Source organism: Leuresthes tenuis, unplaced genomic scaffold (assembly GCF_036924035.1).
Source record: "Leuresthes tenuis unplaced genomic scaffold, fLeuTen1.0.hap1 SCAF_16, whole genome shotgun sequence".
Classification (NCBI taxonomy): domain Eukaryota; kingdom Metazoa; phylum Chordata; class Actinopteri; order Atheriniformes; family Atherinopsidae; genus Leuresthes; species Leuresthes tenuis.
In genome coordinates this window covers 2,057,253-2,078,652 of record NW_027325370.1, presented here as the reverse complement: position 1 = coordinate 2,078,652, position 21,400 = coordinate 2,057,253, and the positions used below count along the sequence as shown (strand labels likewise).

Sequence of the window (21,400 nt, the reverse complement as noted above, 5' to 3'; positions counted from 1 at the left end):
CCTCAGTCCAGTTCTTCCACTCATCAACAAAGTGGTAGCGGCGCTCTGGGTCTGAGGCGTCAGCGCTCAGCGCTGCGGTGACACACATGAACAAACTGATGAGGACACGTAACAAGGCATGAATCTGGAATATTTCCTCTCTGGAGATTAAAGCAAAGTTTCCTTCTGTGAGGGCCGCAGAAAATAAAGAGGGATAGGAGGATATTTAATTACTGTGAATGAGGCGCTTACCTGAAGCAGCGATGATGAGCAGGAGCGTCTCCATCCTCCTTCAGTCTGATCGGATCCTTCAGGCTGCAAACTTCTATATTTCAGCACGAACATGCAAAATGTTGAAGCCATTTGCCTTTCAGGCAGCAGAAGTTTATTCAGACATGTGCTGCCACGTCAGAACAACTCGGGTCAGTTTTAAATCACAAATTACTCATTTGCCTTCAGGCTTCTGCAGCTTGTAACACCTGAAGTCCTCCTGGGAGCTCGGGGTCACCTGACGGACGTCCTCCAGAGAGCTCGGGGTCACCTGACTGACGTCCTCCTGAGAGCTCGGGGTCACCTGACTGAAGTCCTCCAGGAGCTCGGGGTCACCTGACTGACGTCCTCCGGAGAGCTCGGGGTCACCTGACTGACGTCCTCCGGAGAGCTCGGGGTCACCTGACTGACGTCCTCCTAAGAGCTCGGGGTCACCTGACTGAAGTCCTCCAGAGAGCTCGGGGTCACCTGACTGAAGTCCTCCAGGAGCTCGGGGTCACCTGACTGACGTCCTCCTGAGAGCTCGGGGTCACCTGACTGACGTCCTCCTGGGAGCTCGGGGTCACCTGACCAACGTCCTCCAGAGAGCTCGGGGTCACCTGACTGACGTCCTCCTAAGAGCTCGGGGTCACCTGACTGACGGCCTCCTGGGAGCTCGGGGTCACCTGACTGACGGCCTCCTAAGAGCTCGGGGTCACCTGACTGAAGTCCTCCTGAGAGCTCGGGGTCACCTGACTGACGTCCTCCTGGGAGCTCGGGGTCACCTGACTGAAGTCCTCCTGGGAGCTCGGGGTCACCTGACTGAAGTCCTCCTGGGAGCTCGGGGTCACCTGACTGACGTCCTCCTAAGAGCTCGGGGTCACCTGACTGACGGCCTCCTAAGAGCTCGGGGTCACCTGACTGACGGCCTCCTGGGAGCTCGGGGTCACCTGACTGACGGCCTCCTGAGAGCTCGGGGTCACCTGACTGACGTCCTCCTGGGAGCTCGGGGTCACCTGACTGAAGTCCTCCTGAGAGCTCGGGGTCACCTGACTGACGTCCTCCTAAGAGCTCGGGGTCACCTGACTGACGGCCTCCTGGGAGCTCGGGGTCACCTGACTGACGTCCTCCTGGGAGCTCGGGGTCACCTGACCGACGTCCTCCTGGGAGTGCAGTCCTACAGTCCTACGGCCCTGATAAACTTGACATTTGATTGGTCCGTGCAGACAGGCGCAGGACTCCAGCCCAGCAGCACAGGACTGATTCTTTTTCATGCTAAATTGTTGTGTCTGTAATAAACAACAATCCCTTTTATTGATGAGGCTGTAAGTAATCACATATAATCAATATAATCACATGCACAGCTCGTGCTGTGATGGAGAGAAACGTGTTTAAGTGTTAGAATAAAAACAAACACAAAGATGAGATTAAGTTTCTTTAATATCCATCAGTGCGAAACTGCAGAGAAAAACAGCACTCTGTAATATCATATTTAATAGTTTAAAGATAAAGGAGCAAACCTGGCCTGATAAAATCCGTTAGATATCAAAGACAATGTGAGACTGCATGAAATAATCCAACATAAAACAGTTAAGATGCTGAGGACAAGCAGAAGGAAGTTAAAATAGAATATATATATAAATATTTTAGTTTTTTTAAAATAAATTAAACCAGATTTAAACCTTTAATCGATCCCTTTTCTCTTATAAATAAAATGTGACGTTGGTTCTGAGATGTTCAGCATCAGCAGCTCTGCTTTTCTCCTTCTTTAACACAGTCATTTCATTCTTTTCCATTTATTTTTGTGGCTTTTACAGAATAATTAAGCCTGACTTCAGCAGATCATCATGATAAAACTGTTTAATTATTAGGCTTTAAAGGCCAACATCATTCAAAGCAAACTTTATTTATCCAAACAGAGTGTTTTCTGCATCTTTCTCTAAGTGAAACTGGTTAAAAACATCCAACATCTGCTGGAGAACGAGTACCAGAACTCATTCTCGAACCTTTTTCACTTCCAGGAAAGGTTTCTTGAACTTTAATTCTATGGAATTTAAGGACTTTAAGAACTGCAGTGCTCAGGATCTCACTGATTTTATTTAGATTTTATGAATTTAAAAGGTTAAACACAAGAAAAGACATCATTTTCAGTGCTCCTCCTCTTCTTTGTGGAAGATCTTCCCGTCTGGCTGCCTCCTCCAGCTCAGTCTGATGTCTCCATTCACCCCCTGATCCTTCAGCTTCTGCTTGAGCTGAAAAACACACAAATTCACTCTGCTGAGGATTCCTCAGGAAAACCTTCTCTTCACCCTCATTCTGCACAACCTGAGTCATGCACCACTGTTCTCACTGCATTTCCTGTGAATATTCTATCTCTTTATGGAAGTTTTAACTCACTAACTCACTCCCTTGGCCTGTTTAAAGCCCACTTGCCTTCCTATCTGCAAAGTTAAGACACTTTCACATGTTTCAGAGCAGAAACTCGACTGGTTTGGACCCACTTTGGCCTCAGGTGTGACCCAGATCACCTTTAGAAGCCAACCATGCTCATGTTTCAGTGTAAATTGGTCTATAAGCATTATTCTGGGACATGTTTCACCTCCTTCAGCAGGTTTTCCAACACAACAGGGTCACTCAGGTCCACGGAGGAGCTTCTCTTCAGCCTCAGTCTCACCACTTGCTGGAAAACAGGATCTTTAGAAACAAAAAGATTAACAAGTTGATCAGTTACATGAATGCTGGTTAGATGTTGATGGTGTTCTCTGAAGTGACTTTTTTAGCTGTTAGCTTAGCATTCTAGCATTGGCATCTGCAGGTCATGATGACAAAATATTAACTTTCTAGTTAATCCCTCTATTTTTTTGGCTGTTCGTTCATTTCCGATAAATAAATTAAGTCTTGAGGCATCCCTCATTCTTTATATTTTGTCATGAAAAGAACAATAATGTTGAGGTCCGGGCTCTGGGGAGGATTCATCCCTCCATAAGACCTGTTGCCACTGATTTTCAGTCCACTTCTTGTGTCATTTGGCACAGCTCAGCCTTTTCTCCCTGTTTCCCTTCCTTAAGAACGGCTTCTTGACAGCCACCCTTCCATGGAGCCCATTTCTGATGAGGCTTGGGCCAACAGTAGATGGATCAGCTGAAGGTCCAGATGCATCTCTCAGGTCCTGTCAGGTCACAGCTGGATTTTTTCCTCTTTCTTAAGGACATCACTTTCAGATCCTGTTCATCTGCTGGAGATAGTTTTTTAGGCCTGACACTTCTTCTTTTGTCCTCCACTTGTCCAGTTTCCTCAAATGTTTTAAGGACACACTGCACACCATGCTGAGATATGCCAAGTTTTCAGCTAATAGCTCTTTGGGAATCACCTTGTTGCTGCAGAAATCCTATTTTCTGTCTGTCAAACTGTGTTTTCTTTGCTGTTTTTCATAGATGCAGCTAAAGAAATGGGAACAAATGATGTGTCTTTGTGACAAAGTGCCTAAAGATCCAGTTTAAAATGGCTTCTTTGCTAAGTTGTCTGTTCTGTGTCGACACAACACTGGTTCATCCCTTGAGTTAGGAGCCTTTTTCCTGCCTGAAGGATTCAAAGGTCAGAGTTAAGTGGCTGAACAAAGAAAAACTGACTGCTTGGAAGAAATATATAAAGAAATGAGGACTTCTGCATATTCTTGTATATCAGTTGCTTTCAGTGATTCCAGCACAGTAACTACAGACAATTTTCTGTCCTTCTGGTAGAAATTTAATATTCAAACTGTTCGATTCTTTGCTTTGTAACTATTTTTCCACTATTTTTAACTATTTTTCCACTATTTTTAACTATTTTTCCACTATTTTTAACTATTTTTCCACTATTTTCAACTATTTTTCAACTATTTTTATGCTAAATGCTAAAACCGCTGCATCTTTTACTCAGATGTTGACCTACTTGCATGTTTTAATGTTATTTTGTGTGAACACTAAATAAATTGTGGCTCACCGCTGTAGCAAACAAACGCTTTCTCCTCGGCACAGTTCCAGGACTCCCATTTTCCAGAATCTCTAAAGTTTGCTGCTGCACAGTCGTCCTGAAGGCCATCAGGATCATTTTCTCCCCTGTTGCTAACAGAGAAGTGACCTCCATCCACCCACTTCCAGGAGTCTCTGAAAAGGCCGATCCAGACGCTTCCTTGAGGCATCAGCTGCCTGATCCTCTCGTTCTCCCACATGTTTCTCACGCTGGCCAGGTCGCTGTGATGCTCCCTGCAGTAACTCTGAGCCTCAGTCCAGCTCATGGCAATGTTGACGTAGACAAATGTTGCATCCCGTCCTAAAATGAAAGCACAATGAAGTGATGTGTGACTGTCTTTGGAGCCAAAGAGAAACGACTGAAAGTCACCACAGAGCTTCAATCTATGGACCTAAAAACTAGCAACCAGGCCAGAAATCTGCGTGCAGAGATGGACTCGGGCCTAAAAACACATGAAGGCAATAACAAAGTCAGCCTATAATCACCTTAAGAATATGTAAAGGTTTAAATATCTGTGCTGCTAATACACACAACACATGCAAACAGAGAACCACAGATTGTTGCATCACGTACAAATTACCACAATAATGGACTTTAGATTCTGAGGAATGGTGTGAAATTCTCTTCTGTGTCAACTTCAGTCCAGTTTATGTTGTTTTAAGCACTTGGATGTCAGACTCCGGTCCTGGAGGGCCGCTGTCCTGCAGGTTTCCCTGCTTCAACACACCTGATTCAGATTAAACGGAGCTCTTGGAAAGATTAAATTCTGCAGCAGATGCTGATGATGCATTGATCTGAAGCAGGGGAACATCTGAAAGCTGCAGGACAGCAGCCCTCGAGGACCAGAGTTTGACGTCCCTGAGTTAGATCATCTGTAATCTTTCATATTGTGTGTGAAGTCATTATAATCTAATCTGGTAGGTGTGTTAGCTGCAGTTAACCCTGAGCTCTGTGTGTGGCCGGCTTACGTTTATGTAGGAAACAGAATATATATGCATATAAATCGTGGGTGATTGAGCTTTCTGATCATGGTTGTGAGACTAAAAAGGAGGCTGTGAGCGAAATAATCTGCTGTGAGACGAGAGGACAGAAAGCTGGTGACCAGGTTCCAGTTCACCAGATGTGGGACAAAGACTGTTTGTGTGGGACAGCAATGCATGGAGGTAGTCTGAAATAACTTAAATAAACCTCTATTCTGTCCCTCAGCTGTGACATTACTGTGCTTTGCTTCTGGTTGATTCAGCAGCACATAACTTAACAAATAGATCTGATTTAAATGCAACTTATCTCAGCAGGAAACAGTCTCATCTTCAGTGGGTTTGATTATTGTAAAGCATCTTTAAAAAGTCAGTCAGACACCTGCAGCTCATCCAGAACTCAGCTGCTCGGGTCCTACTGAGACCAAAGAAGTGGAGCAGCTCAGTCCAGCTGTGAGGTCTTTCCACCGGCTGCCGGTCCATCAGAGGATAGACTTTAAAGTTCTGCTGCCGGTCCATCAGAGGATAGACTTTAAGGTTCTGATGCCGGTCCATCAGAGGATAGACTTTAAGGTTCTGATGCCGGTCCATCAGAGGATAGACTTTAAAGTTCTGATGCCGGTCCATCAGAGGATAGACCTTAAAGTTCTGATGCTGGTCCATCAGAGGATAGACTTTAAGGTTCTGATGCCGGTCCATCAGAGGATAGACTTTAAGGTTCTGATGCCGGTCCATCAGAGGATAGACTTTAAAGTTCTGATGCCGGTCCATCAGAGGATAGACTTTAAGGTTCTGATGCCGGTCCATCAGAGGATAGACTTTAAGGTTCTGATGCTGGTCCATCAGAGGATAGACTTTAAAGTTCTGATGCCGGTCCATCAGAGGATAGACTTTAAGGTTCTGATGCTGGTCCATCAGAGGATAGACTTTAAAGTTCTGATGCCGGTCCATCAGAGGATAGACTTTAAAGTTCTGATGCCGGTCCATCAGAGGATAGACTTTAAAGTTCTGATGCCGGTCCATCAGAGGATAGACTTTAAAGTTCTGATGCCGGTCCATAAAGCTCTGAATGGTCCAAAATACATCAGTGACCTCCTGACCCACTATGAACCTCCCAGACCCCTCAGGTCATCTGGATCCGGTTCTTTATCAGTTCCCAGAGTCAGAACCAGACCTGGAGAAGCTGCATTCAGCTTCTATGCTCCACATGTCTGGAACAAACTCCCAGAAAGCCTCAGATCAGCTGAAACTCTCAGGATTTAAGTCCAGGCTGAAGAAACATCTATTTTCAGCTGCTTTTGAGTTTCAAAACAGAATCATATTTTAACTCCTGATTTGATCTATTGTTCTTATTTCTTTCTTTTGGTTAAATGTTAAATCATTTTCATTTCTTCTGTTTTAATGTCTCTCTTCTCTGTTTTCAGCTGCATTTGAATAAGCTTGAGTTTCAAAACGGAATCATATTTTATCTCTTGTTCTTATTTCTTTCTTTTGTTTAAATGTGCTTTTCATTTCTTCTGTTTTAATGTCTCCGTAAAGCACTTTGAATCACCTAAACCTGCCTGGTTTCAGAATAAAACCTTGTGTGGTGTCTCTGCAGCTGTTTCCAAAAATGTGCCAGCTGCTGAAACTCTTTGGTGTTGAATAAAACCAGAAAGTTAAAAACGGTTTGGACAGGAACACTGCTGTGTCGCCTCTTTGAGACCTGAGCAGCTCGGCTCCTTCAGTCCAAGCAGTGGTTTCCAGCTGTTTTTAGCTTATTCTATTTACAGTGTTTATGCTTCTGGGAAAAAAAATCGGATCAATCATCGAGTTTATTCATTTAGAAATGAAATATTTGAACAAATGTCGATGCCAGGGCGAAATAAACGGATAAATAAACACATCTGCTTGAGTTAAAATCCTCACCTGTGACACCGGCGCACATGAAATGACGTTTCCAGCTGCACGGTGCATCGTTCCACACTCCCGTGGAATACACCTCTGCACACTGAAATTTACCAGAGACATAGTTTGGTTCTCCCTCCTTCCAGTTCCTGAACTCCAGCCCGTCGTATCGGTGCAAGCCTCCGTCCAACTTCGACCAACCCCAGCTCGTCATGCTGTTGTACAAACCGATCCAAGCTCGCTAAGTGAAGAAGAAATCAAATAAATGACGTTTCTTTTGTTCACCCTCTTATTATTTAGATGTTTCTATAAATGATGTCCATGTCTGATCGTTTGGCATCACTCATTTCAACAGTGGTGATGTTTTTTAGGCGCTTTTCCCTAAAAATGCTCTTTCTGCAGACTTTGCGCATGTATTCCTCATCGTTACGATGTTAGACTCGTTCCTAAGAGTTAAGCATCGTCAGTTTGAACCTGAACTGTTGGAGACTTTTAGTCTGCACAGGTTTAGCTGCAACTGGATGAAGCCGATTTAACCACATCCTCAAAAGTGGAGTTTCATGGAGAGATAAAAGCGAACAGACGGATTCTGAGTCACAGTGTGGAGGATTAAATGCTATTTAGCGCAGAAAAGCAACCCGTTAGGACACGTTGCACTGATTTAATCACATCCTCAACAGTGTTTTATGGACAGATCGTAAAGCAAACAGACGGATACTGAGTCACAGTGTGGAGGATTAAAGGAAGGATCAGCTCGAAACAAATTCTCCAGGCAAAATGCAACGTGAGGAAATGATTTCTCAGACGGCTGGAGGAGAACCTGCATCCTCAGCTCAGCCTGTCGGAGGCATTAACGATGCAAATAATCTACAGCTCCACAGAGAATCTGAGCTTTGAGGACAGAAACACACCAATAACACGGGATGAGCTAAAATGCACCAACAAATAACACAGAGCAGGGTGAGAAAAGGACGAAGAAATGACCCAAAAGACAGAAACTATGGAGGAAGACAGGAATGAGGTGAAAAAGTAGCTCAAACCCAGCTCCACAGGTGATTTTATTAAAAAGCAGAGAGGCAGAGGGGAGTATTTACGTGGCTGTACTGAGGGTAGATCATTCTGCTGGAATCCGCCATGCTGTTCAGCACCTCCACGTCCTCCGGGTCCCGGACACTGACCAGGTCAGAGTACCTTCCTCTGCAGTAGCTCCGAGCTTCGGTCCAGTTCTTCGGCTCATAAACGAAGTGATACGCGCCTCGCGGGAGCGAGGAAGCCGCGCACAGGGCTGCAGTGGCACACATTAACATAGTGATGATTAGTGTACTTTTCCCTTTTTGACCGTCTTTCTTAAAGTTTCCTTCTGGTTGATCTGGGTCGAGCCCACGGCGCGCGCTGCGGCCCCCTGCGGCGCGCGCTGCGGCTGTGGGGAAATAAATGATGAGCATCTCATTTGAGTTTATTCCATTTTTTAAAATGGAACTCTAAATATAAAGATTACGGTCGTATTTTATCATTAAAACGTGTTTTATTTTGTCGCTCAAAATGGGCCCGAACCCCGCGCGCGTTCGGCTCCCGCTGTTCTTTTCTGTGGGACACGGGTCCAAATGGCCCCTGATCTAATGGATCGATCAGAACGCAACAGTGAGCGCCCTGAAACCGTTCGGTTCTCACTCTGGGAATAAAAGCCTCACCTGATGCGGCGGTGATGAGCAGAACCGTCTCCATCCTGCAGCCTGTTCTGCTCCTTCTGGGCTGTGGCTGCACATATTCTGCTGCTCCAAACTTCAACACGAACATGCAAACTGTTGAAACCATTTGCGTTGCAGGCGGCAGAAGTTTATTCAGACTTATTAAAACAACTCGAGAATTTGCCTTCAGGCTCCTGCAGCTCCGGACGTCCTCGTGCGCTCAGGGGCACGTGACTGGCAGCCTCCTTTATGAAATCTGATTTCCTCTCGGGATGAATTAAGTATTTTCTACTTTAGTTAGTGTCGGTGCAGCCGGGCTGACCCACTAGCTTTGCGCCTCAAAGTTCTTTTGCACATGCGCACCTCAGCAAGCAAAAGTCTCGAAAAACAATTCTTATTTTTACCGTTTATTTGTAAAAACTAAATTTACACAAGAATAAAGGAACCTAAATGTAGATTTTTCCACAAAAGACAAACTAAAATGCGTTTTTTGCATTTTAGCTCTAAGGTCCAGTGGCTTCTGGCTACCTTTCTGATGATTTTCCAAACAGCCAATCAAAGCTGAGCAACATATGCGTCACTGGTCACTGGACAAATACTCATCTCTACAGCAACACAGAACAATCAGCACAAGAAAACAAATAAATCACAAAACTAGAAAAACTGTATATTAAATTCTCGTAACATAAAAATGGCTTCAACAGATTTTATTTCCTGTCTGTGAGCCCAACAGACCGCAGTCACTGCCATCATGTGGCCTTTTGTGGTTCTCACAGTTTGGGTTTGAGGTGCTGGGATATGTTACATCACATTTATTTACCATAACACACTTTCAAGGGAGGGCAACCGGGTTTAGTACCTTTCCCAAAGGAGACATGCGTGTGTAACGGAGTTGAGGTGTAGTGTGATTCCACTTGCCATAAAACAAAAAGACTCATCACACAACACAAACATATTCGTCCTATGGTATTTGAATGCAGCACCCCTGTGGGGTAGGGTCCCGGGGGAGAGCAGCAGTCGGACCTTGCTGTATCCCAGGTAGGTGCACGTTTTATATGCTAGTGCGCATGTTGTTAGCTAACTTGCACTTTCTTTTCATTATGCCTGTGAACTTCCTACCTGTCCCTGCTGACCCAGAGGATGGAGGATCCTTTGACAGTTCCCTAACTGGTGAGGCTGTGGGTGAGTCTGTGGCAGGTGCTGAACATGATGGTTCAGCTGTTCTCCCTGGCAGGGGACCCGAAGACAGGACTGTCTTTTGGATCTCTCAGCTCCCAGTCTCCAAGGTCCCAGTTTCCAGTCTCCAAGGTCCCAGTTTCCAGTCTCCAAGGTCCCAGCTTCCAGTCTCCAAGGTCCCAGTTTCCAGTCTCCAAGGTCCCAGTTTCCAGTCTCCAAGGTCCCAGCTCCCAGTCTCCAAGGTCCCAGCTCCCAGTCTCCAAGGTCCCAGCTCCCAGTCTCCAAGGTCCCAGCTCCCAGTCTCCAAGGTCCCAGCTCCCAGTCTCCGAGGTCCCAGCTTCCAGTCTCCAAGGTCCCAGCTTCCAGTCTCCAAGGTCCCAGCTCCCAGTCTCCAAGGTCCCAGTTTCCAGTCTCCAAGGTCCCAGCTCCCAGTCTCCAAGGTCCCAGCTCCCAGTCTCCAAGGTCCCAGCTTCCAGTCTCCAAGGTCCCAGCTCCCAGTCTCCAAGGTCCCAGTTTCCAGTCTCCAAGGTCCCAGCTCCCAGTCTCCAAGGTCCCAGCTCCCAGTCTCCGAGGTCCCAGCTCCCAGTCTCCGAGGTCCCAGCTTCCAGTCTCCAAGGTCCCAGCTCCCAGTCTCCAAGGTCCCAGCTCCCAGTCTCCAAGGTCCCAGCTTCCAGGCTCCAAGGTCCCAGCTCCCAGTCTCCAAGGTCCCAGCTTCCAGTCTCCAAGGTCCCAGCTCCCAGTCTCCAAGGTCCCAGCTCCCAGTCTCCAAGGTCCCAGCTCCCAGTCTCCAAGGTCCCAGCTCCCAGTCTCCAAGGTCCCAGCTTCCAGTCTCCAAGGTCCCAGCTCCCAGTCTCCAAGGTCCCAGCTTCCAGTCTCCAAGGTCCCAGCTTCCAGTCTCCAAGGTCCCAGCTCCCAGTCTCCAAGGTCCCAGTTTCCAGTCTCCAAGGTCCCAGCTCCCAGTCTCCAAGGTCCCAGCTCCCAGTCTCCAAGGTCCCAGCTCCCAGTCTCCAAGGTCCCAGCTTCCAGTCTCCAAGGTCTCAGCTCCCAGTCTCCAAGGTCCCAGCTCCCAGTCTCCAAGGTCCCAGCTCCCAGTCTCCAAGGTCCCAGCTCCCAGTCTCCAAGGTCCCAGCTTCCAGGCTCCAAGGTCCCAGCTCCCAGTCTCCAAGGTCCCAGCTTCCAGTCACCAAGGTCCCAGCTCCCAGTCTCCAAGGTCCCAGCTTCCAGTCTCCAAGGTCCCAGCTTCCAGTCTCCAAGGTCCCAGCTCCCAGTCTCCAAGGTCCCAGCTCCCAGTCTCCAAGGTCCCAGCTCCCAGTCTCCAAGGTCCCAGCTTCCAGTCTCCAAGGTCCCAGCTTCCAGTCTCCAAGGTCCCAGCTCCCAGTCTCCATCAGTCGACTACTATGGATGATGTGGATGACCAGCCAGGATCTGACACACCTGACCGAATTGATCCTGACAATCAAGATGGAGGTGGACTTGACAGTCCAGATGACACCAGATCTGACAAACTGAACCAGTCCGACCCTTGTGGTTGTTGATGCTGACTGTTCTGTTGACTTACCGGACTCTCAACCTACTGTCCCCACTCTTTCTGTTGCCTTGCTGCCTTCTGATGCTGGTTCTGTTATCGCATCAGAGGCAGGGCAAAACCTTTCCGGGGATAGTCTGCAGGGAATACGGACAAGGTGTGGGAGGGTTGTTAGACCAGTTGTCAGACTTATTCAGAACATGCATCAGAAAGTTCTTGCTGGCCGCTAGCGTTATTTCATGTATCTTTACCTTAAATATGTGGTTATTGGCTCTATTTTTAGGAGTTTTTGTTATGTGTCTTTTCTTTTCTGTGATGGTTTGACACCTGTGTCAAGATGGGTGTGTCCAGGTGGTGGATTTGCGTGCTGCTGTACTGACACGATACCTGAGTAATTTGACATGTATGTGGGCATGTTTTTCCTATGAGTGTCGGAAGGCTTTGCAACCCTTCCTCATTCTGATTCTTAAGGAATAGTCTTTTGACTGGAGTATTTGGTATCTGCGAGATTTGCAGCACTGTACACTTTGGTATTCTTTGTTCTTTTAAGAAAAAAATTTATTACCCATTTCCTTTTCTTGATATGTTGTTGGTGCCTGGTATGTTTTTGGGTCCAGTACCATTTTTTTTTTGTTATTTCTTTTGGTCCGGTTTGTATGGGCAAGTGGAGATCAGTAAGGGGGAGTGTAACGGAGTTGAGGTGTAGTGTGATTCCACTTGCCATAAAACAAAAAGACTCATCACACAACACAAACATATTTGTCCTATGGTATTTGAATGCAGCACCCCTGTAGGGTAGGGTCGTGTGAGGGAACTGCGACTGATTGTGTCTCCTACCAGGTACATTACATGTTGTTAAGTTATTCGGTTTATTTTAGTACTAAATGAGCAGTCGGACCTTGCTGTATCCCTGATGCCCAAAATAAACGGCAAGTTGCCAACAGTGAAGACCTTTTTCTATGAAATACACAACGCAACGAGAGAGTAAAATAACCGCTACACATGTAAACAGGAAGTTGGGGCCTTGAACCAGCTTCCATTAAGGAAAGACTCCTGGCTGTGGCCCTGGTATCCACCCCCATGAGGACAAAGATCAAAGATCAAATGTGCACTATTGTATCATGGTGGAGGAGCACGACATGATGGATGACGGGAAGGACCAGCAGTGTGTGGACGAGGTGGAGATGGGGAGGAAGTGGGATGGTCTGGAAGAAGAACAACGTCAGAAGGATAGAAAAGAGACTGATTGGTTGGCTGAGAAAAGACGCAGGAGACCATTGGACCAGAGCAGTGACTCTGGATCGGGTCGGTCGCCTTCAAACAGCCTCTGATGCAGGAAGAACTCAGCTGACACAGACTTGGTCCAACACAGAAACCTTTATTATCAATTATATCAGAGTTACAGAGGCCTGGATTCCCTAAAATCTGCTTTTCTGTGGGTGCTTCTCTCATTGAGTAGAATCTGCCGGTTCTTGCATGTTCCCATCACCATGCACAAAGTCTCAAAAGACTCCCCCACACAGCTGCTAGTTATCAGGCTTCTTATCGCTTCCCAGAACAACTTTGCACAGGTCAGTACAACATTATAATAGCAGTGAGGAAGCAGGGAGGAAGCAGGGAGGAAGCAGGGAGGAAGCAGGGAGTGGCGGCGAAACAGAGGAGAGAAAAGTGAACGAAATGGATCAGATCTCCCTGACCGACCTTTCACCAAAGCTTTCATTCATTCAACACATTGTCGAGTGCCAAATGGACAGAAAAAGGTCAAAACCATCAGGTTCCCGGGGAGCAATTCAATGTAGAACCGCCACTGAATGTTTCCAACACCTTGTTGAAAGTGTGCCACGAAGAATTAAGGCAGTTTCCAACCTTTGACTTGCAAGCTGTACCTGATAAAGTGTCAGTGAGTGTATGTGGTCCATAAAAAGCTGTTTAGTTTAACTCTGAGGACAGAAAGCAGAGCTGTTCCTGAGGACCTCAGAGGTCCTGATGGCAGATGCAGCTCTCCGACGCCCTCTGCTGGACAAAAACAACTAAACAGGTTCAGCTGTGACAGGAGGGGTTTGTGTATACTTTCTGAAGTGAGTTGAACAGCTTGGATTACAGCATGCTTTCACATTTAGAATGAACCTGAACCCTGAACCAGCACTGGAACCAGTTTGGTGGAAAACTGGGCAGCAGGCAAAGAATGACCAGAACTGTGAATCGCATTAATGTTGGCAGTGAAGAGTAGAAGCCTACAGGAAAGACTGAAAGACCTGCACTGTGTCCAGTAGACTGAACACAGTAAAAATTAAATTAAACACTCCAAACAGTCAAATTTAACACAATTTAATCAATGAAGTAAAGCAATCCCTGCGTTCACAGGCCCTGAACCGAAAGCAGCTGCCCTCAACCTCACCGACGTGCTCACAGCTGCTCTGTCAGGACACTGTGACCTCATCAAATTTGATTAAGAGCCTCTAAAACATGTATAAATATGAGTTAAAGACAAGGAAGTGCAGGATTAAATAAATGAGTGAATTAAAAACCGTGGTTAATAGAAATTAATGAAACAGAAACAGCAAAATACAAGTTTCACAGCAGGTCAGTATCATCACACATAATAAGAAGATGTGTTCTTCTGGAATAAAGAAGATGCACGTATCTAATTTAAAATCAGAATTTAAAGCTCATCTGGTTTCTTCTTCTTCTCCTCTTGGAAGACCTTTCCATCGGCTTGTTTCCTCCAGCTCAGTTTAATGTTTTTACTCTCTCCGTCCTTCCCCAGCTTCTGTTTGAGCTGAAACACAGGAAGATCAGGGTCCTTAACATCACTGTGGTTAGCAAATGACATGAAGGCAGCAGGAATATCAGACAGAGACCTGGCTGCAGGAACAACTCTAACAGCTCGCTGCTCAGCTTTAGGACTATCCGGGCAGACAGAGACTGCAGACAGAGCGCTAACAGTAAAGGAGGAGGATCACAGAGCTGGTTAACAACAGATGGTGGAATCCTGGACCTGGCTGCAGGAACAACTCTAACAGCTCTCTGCTCAGCTTTAAGACTATCCGGGCAGACAGAGACTGCAGACAGAGCGCTAACCAGTAATTCTGGACATGTCTCTGCAACCCAGATGTTGAACTGCTGGCTGTGAGTTTCTGTCTCAGTTCACCTGAGTTACCTGCTGACGCCGTGTGTGACATCATCAGCTGAGTTGTTGCTAAGCTACGAAAGCAACAACGCGATGCTTTAATAGCGATACATTTATGTGTAAAGATATTTCAAAAGAATATTTCAAAAGATATTTTATACTTAATAATAAAGTATAATCAAATTTACCGAAACTAATCAATGTAATTGATCATTAGATAAGATTACATTTAATTTAACCCCAACAACAGATATAATCTGAGATATAATCTCATTTTAATCCCTTTTTCCTGTACAACACATTCACATTTACCTCATTTTAAAGACACGTATACCAGTTAATCATTGTTTTTAAAGTCTGGAGCCCATGTTCCACATAATAAGATATGTAGGGTCATAGAAGTGTTGCTTTAGAGTTACGAGATTCTCTGTTTTCCCGTGTTTTGCTCTCTCAGTATCAATAACACACACTTTTATTCTAATATCCTCATTAATCTCCTAATGACTTCAAAGGGAGAACTTATTCACAAGAAACCCAGTTAAATCGGGACATAAAAGATGATTTTTGATGTTTTTCACCTGCTTCAGGAGGTCTTCCAGCACAGCAGGGTCGTTCAGATCCACAGAGGAGCTTGTCGCCACCTTCAGTCTCACCACGTGGTTTGAGGTCACCAGCTCTTTGAAGTTTAAACATAAAAGAAGTTTTGTGGGTTACCCCAGGGAAACTCGTCACCACAGGTTAGTTAGGTTGGTAAATGTGTCTCCTTACCAGAACAGACAACCCCAGCGTCCTCACCATGTCCACAGTTATGTTCCCCAAACCCACCGTGACTACACTCAGGCAGGCTGCTTTCACTTCCTGAACAAGCCACGTCATCCAGCCAGATGGGTCCAGTTCCCTGACCAAAGTGTGCCTCTACAGGGGCGTCCTCCGGCCGCTCACAGCCCAGCTGCCTGCAGACCACCGCGGCGTCCTGCATGTCCCAGCCGTCATCACAGACTGTTCCCCAGGAGCTGTTGTAGAAGACTTCGACTCTTCCAGAGCACCGATTTGGGCCGGATACTCTGATCAAAGCATCTGTTGTATGAAGCAAGAGATCATTTCTTTGTTAGCATTGATGTTAGCTTTTTAATTTTCTCTGTTCACAGCATAAATGAACCATTTGGTGTCATGATTATATTCATCTTTAACTTTTCCATGTATTTATCTTACTTTTAGCACAATTCTGTTTGTTAGGGGCTCAAAGTTGCTGGAGCTCCATTGCTTTTGTTCTGATTGCTCTTTTTATTCTTAACTCCACTGTTTACGGTGGTCGTGCCTTTTTAATATTCACCTGAGAGGAAACAAGTGAAGTCCAGTCAGTGGATTTGGATTAGAAGAAGCAATAGCAGCTGGAGCCCAGCAGGGGGAGCACTGAGGGTAAACAGACTCTTGGGAGAAGCAAGGAAGAAATCCAGGATGTATTTAAGCGGAGGGTGTGGCCCAGGTGGGCCTTTTGAAACCAGGCAGCCATTTGAGGTGAGTTGGCCTGTCTGGCCTTGTTTTTGCTGGTGTTTTTAGTGACTGTAGGACTGTTTCGGTGAGTTTTTCTGCTGAATCTGCTGGTGTGTCTTGTCCTGCCTCCACCTCTGGCCCCCTCTATGCTTTGATTACCTCCTCTATGCTTTTATTACCCCCTCTATGTTTTCATTACTAACCATCTATGCTTTCATTACTCCCTCTATGCTTTCATTACCCTTCTCTATGCTTTTATTAACCCACTCTATGCTTTCATTACACCCCCTCTATAATTTTATTACCCCCTCTATGCTTCCATTACTCCCCCTCTATGCTTCCATTACCTCCTCTATGCTTTTATTACCCCCCCTCTATACTTTCATTATCCCCTCAATAATTTCATTACCCCCCTTCTGTGCTTTCATTAACCCCCTCTATACTGTCATTACCCCCGTCTATGCTTTCATTACCCCCTCTATACTTTCATTACCCACTCTATGCTTTCATTACCCCCCTCTATACTTTCATTACCCCCCTCGCTGTTTTCATTACCCCCTCTATGCTTTCATTACCCCTCTATAATTTCATTAACCCCCCTCTATGCTTTTATTACCCCTTCTATACTTTCATTACCCCCCTCTATAGTTTCATTACTCCCCTCTATGCTTTTATTACCCCCCCTCTATACTTTCATTACCCCATCTATGCTTTCATTGCCACCTTTATACTTTTATTACCCCCCTCTATACTTTCATTACCCTCCTATGCTTTCATTACCCCCTCTATGCTTTCATTACCCCCCCCTCTATGCATTCATTACTCCCCTCTATGGTTTCATTACCCCCTTCTATGCGTTCATTACCCCCTCTATGCTTTCATTACACCCTCTATGCTTTCATTACCCCCTCTATGATTTCATTACTCCCCTCTATGGTTTTATTACCCCCCCTCTATACTTTCATTACCTCCCTCTATACTTTCATTACCTCCCTCTATACTTTCAGTACCCCTCTCTATACTTTCATTACCCCCCTATACTTTCATTACCCCCTCTATACTTTCATTACCCCATCTATGCTTTCATTGCCACCTTTATACTTTTATTACCCCCCTCTATACTTTCATTACCCTCCTATGCTTTCATTACCCCCTCTATGCTTTCATTACCCCCCCTCTATGCATTCATTACTCCCCTCTATGGTTTCATTACCCCCTTCTATGCGTTCATTACCCCCTCTATGCTTTCATTACACCCTCTATGCTTTCATTACCCCCTCTATGATTTCATTACTCCCCTCTATGGTTTTATTACCCCCCCTCTATACTTTCATTACCTCCCTCTATACTTTCAGTACCCCTCTCTATACTTTCATTACCCCCCTATACTTTCATTACCCCCTCTATACTTTCATTACCCCCCTATACTTTCATTACCTCCCTCTATACTTTCATTACCTCCCTCTATACTTTCAGTACCCCTCTCTATACTTTCGTTACCCCCTCTATACTTTCATTACCGCCCTCTATACTTTCAGTACCCCTCTCTATACTTTCATTACCCCCTCTATGCTTTCATTACCCCTCTCTATGTTTTCATTACCCCTCTGTACTTTCAATACCCCCCATGCTTTCATTACCCCCCCTTATGCTTTCATTACTCCCCCTCTATGCTTTCATTACCTCCTCTATGCTTTCATTACCTCCTCTATGCTTTTATTACCCCCTCTATGTTTTCATTACCTCTTCTATACTTTCATTACCCCCCCATGCTTTCATTACCCCCTCTATACTTTCATTACCCCCCTCTATGTTTTCATTACCCCCTCTATACTTTCATTACCCCCCTCTATGCTTTCATTACCCCCTCTATACTTTCATTACCCCCCCTCTATACTTTCATTACCCCCCTCTATGCTTTCATTACCCCCCCCTCTATGCTTTCATTACCTCCTCTTTGCTTTTATTACCCCTCGCTGTTTTCATTACCCCCTTCATGCTTTCATTACCCCCCTCTATACTTTCATTACCCCCCTCTATGCTTTCATTACCCCCCTATACTTTCATTACCCCCTCTATGCTTTCATTACACCTCTATAATTTCATTACCCCCTCTATGCTTTCATTACCCCCTCTATACTTTCATTACCCCCCTCTCTGCTTTCATTACCCCCTCTATACTTTCATTACCCCCTCTATGCTTTCATTACCCCCTCTATGCTTTCATTACCCCCTCTATGCTTTCATTACCCCTCTCTATGCTTTCATTACCCCTCTCTATGATTTCATTACCCCTTTTATACTTTCGTTACCCCCTCTATGTTTTCATTACCCCCTCTATACTTTCATTACCCCCCATGCTTTTATTACCCCCCCTATGCTTTCATTACTCCCCTTCTATGCTTTCATTACCTCCTCTAAGCTTTCATTAACCCTCTCTATGCTTTCATTACCCCCCTCTATACTTTTATTACCCACCTCTATGCTTACATTACCCCCTCTCTACTTTCATTACCCCCCTCTATACTTTCATTACCCCCCCTCTTTAATTTCATTACCCCCCTCTATGCTTTCATTACCCATCTCTATACTTTCATTACCCCCTTCTATAATTTCATTACCCCCTCTATGCTTTCATTACCCCTCTCTATACTTTCATTACCCCTACTATACTTTCATTATCCCCCCTCTTTAATTTCATTACCCCCCTCTATGCTTTCATTACCCATCTCTATGCTTTCATTACCCCCTTCTATAATTTCATTACTCCCCTCTATGCTTTCATTACCCCCTACAGGAACCAGGGTTTGAATCCCCACCCTATGACTGGTGTGCAGTTGATGGATTTTAGGGATCATTAATTGTGAATTTAGGGAATTATTCTCTGAGCCTGGTCCATTATTATTCATTTTCTTTTGAAGCACAAGTTTCTTGTGTTTACTTTGAACTGAACGTAGTATTTTTTTACTAAATGATGAGCAGTAGACTCAACTCTCAACTCAAACTCCTGTGATCCAGCATGAGAAAAACCTCAAATCGTGAATGTTGTCATTGTGATCACACCTGGAGGTTATTTATTGGATTTATTATGGAAAACTGTGAAATTTGCCCTCAAGAACCTTCCAAAACTCTTAAAAAGTCACATTCCTCCAATGGTGCTTAAAGACTTGTCAGACTTGGTTTGTGGAGGGTGTAGCACAAAAAATAAGGATGCAAATCTGTGTAAATGATTATATTTACAAATAAGTTTTATTTTCATTATTATTATTATCATTCAGGACATAGTATTCACTCTCCACTCTCTCTATAATCTACTTATCTGTAAAAGCAGGTCTGCAAAATCAAATTAAGCTGAAGTACCTGAAGCAGAATGATTTTAATGAATTTATTTATTTATTTCAGACAATTGCCACAAAAAAGTGACTGGTAAGTAAACCGTAGTTTAAAAAGAACATAAACACATTCACCAGTATTATCTCAACATCACATTTTATATTCATGTATAAATTTGAACATGAATAGAAACTAATGATAAAAACAAAATTTCCAACTGAATAAATTTAAGTATTTACACCTTCAGATATTAATTAATGCAAATTAATTGAAGCAAAACTTATTTATTCATACTCCCTCTATTTGCCCTTATAGCAACCTTCCTGCTTGGTTTCTATGCTTTTATCCAAAATTCACACAAAATAATGATTAAATAAATACATTTACACACACGTACCAAACTGTATGCAAACCTTTATCACAACAACCCCACAGTCAGAGTACAGAGACCCTCCCCAAACCAATTTTGTTGCTTTTTTTCTTGCATTAATTTAATACAAAGGGGAAAGATCCTAAAGCTGCATTATGTTGTCTGTTTATTATTTCTTTACATTCAAAAAAGTAATATTCCTGAGTTAACTGGTTAGTACTGTGCTTATTTACCAGTTATTATTTCTGGGAAAACTCTTATTACTAGACGAGAGTTATACTCAACCCTAGACAAAGAGTCTTATGCATTGGAATGTCTCTTTTACCGTAGTTTTTAAGGAAAAGGGTCTATACTGACCCTTACCACAACCAGCCGGGGGGGTAAAAGGTTACATAAGCATGGAGGAAGCCCAATTAGTCATCTGACCGCATACTTCCAGGAGTTATTTCAACCCCAGCCACATTATCTGGGTGAGTTAATACCACTTTTGGAGCTTTTTGTTCAGTGTTTTCGTGTATTTTAGAAGACGTTTAAATTGATATTCTTTTCTGATCCGAGTCAGAGTCGATGATGCTGCCAAATCTGAGAAAAATTCCCTCAAAGCTCGTTAGAAATATATAATATTCAGGAAAAGAGGACTTTCTTTCCTCTTCACCCCCAAGTGGACAAACGGCTAAGAATCTAAGAGCACGAATTATTTCTGCTGAAGTCTCGACTGCACAGCGACACAATCTTCCATCATTTAGCTGCAGACTGGAGTCGATGGTTCAGCTTTTATTAATCCATCATTATTATTACTCAAGTGTATCTAATTAGTGGCAAACTCGGGCCAAACCTCTAATCAGAGCAGGGCAACTTGAATAATGCAAAGTTTATATAAAAAGCTTCTCAAACAGGTCAAACCGTAACCTGAGCTGCAAGGAAGTAGGGTCCAAAATAAATCCACCTTAAAAATGCACTCATTAAATGTGTTTTAAATGAAAATAGTTATTTTTCACTCAGAGTTCAGATCTTAAAGGTCGTACATATAAGATCTATGAAGGTTTCTCTGCAGGAGACAGCACAGCGGCGCTGTTACACATTAGAATAATAATTCTAAAAGTCCAACAGTCTGATTTAAATGTTACATTTCAGTGCATCTGCAGATCAGACCGATTACTTCAGGGGTAATCGGTCTGATCTGCAGCCCCTCCGTGTAATGAAATGTCCTTTGGCAAGACACAAACCCCCACATTGCCCCCAGAATGGTCAGATCTAGAGTAAAAATGTTTAGAATGACATCTTCTGTGTATAAATGGGTAGAAAACGCATTGTTAGACACTTTGTTCAGTCAAAAGGAAATACCTGAACGCAGGATATTTTCCATTCTGGCATCCAAAGAAACAAAAAACCTGATTTAATACCTCCATCTAACACCATCAGAAAGTTTTCTCATGTATTAAAGAGAAATCGACACCGTAAGAATACGCATTAAGTATGAAGGATTAAATAAAACACCTACCTGATGCTGCTGTGAGCAGCAGAAGAAGTTTCTCCATCCTTATGTTTGTTTGCAGTTCTGCAGACTGCTGAAATCACTCA

General features: G+C 44.4%; 2 protein-coding genes across 2 annotated transcripts in view; both read right to left on the bottom strand.

The window, feature by feature from the left end:
* Positions 1–1,904: 1,904 nt before the first annotated feature.
* Positions 1,905–8,918, bottom strand: LOC140271187 (macrophage mannose receptor 1-like). Its single transcript, XM_072366302.1, has 7 exons — positions 8,795–8,918; positions 8,443–8,523; positions 8,198–8,388; positions 7,125–7,344; positions 4,210–4,539; positions 2,828–2,922; positions 1,905–2,480 (listed from the first exon to the last, which is right to left on the bottom strand). The coding sequence occupies exons 1-7, from the start codon at positions 8,916–8,918 to the stop codon at positions 2,376–2,378; spliced, it is 1,146 nt and encodes a 381-aa protein (XP_072222403.1). The 3' UTR covers positions 1,905–2,375.
* Positions 8,919–15,364: 6,446 nt separating this feature from the next.
* The window catches only part of LOC140271243 (scavenger receptor cysteine-rich domain-containing protein DMBT1-like), a 40,421-nt gene continuing 34,385 nt past the window's right edge, over positions 15,365–21,400 (bottom strand). The window contains exons 10-11 of the mRNA XM_072366367.1: positions 21,321–21,384; positions 15,365–15,699 (exon numbers count right to left, since the gene is read on the bottom strand). Of these exons, the coding sequence (XP_072222468.1) occupies positions 15,365–15,699; positions 21,321–21,384 (399 nt within the window). The remainder of the gene's footprint in view (positions 15,700–21,320; positions 21,385–21,400) is intronic.

Coding starts and splice junctions, on each gene's coding strand:
- LOC140271187 (XM_072366302.1), bottom strand. CDS start 8,918: ATGGTTTCAACAGTTTGCATGTTCGTGTTGAAGTTTGGAGCAGCAGAA. Junction 7,345..8,197: donor TCTACCCTCAGTACAGCCAC/GTAAATACTCCC, acceptor TTCTTCACTTAG/CGAGCTTGGATCGGTTTGTA. Junction 4,540..7,124: donor CATGTGCGCCGGTGTCACAG/GTGAGGATTTTA, acceptor CTTTCATTTTAG/GACGGGATGCAACATTTGTC.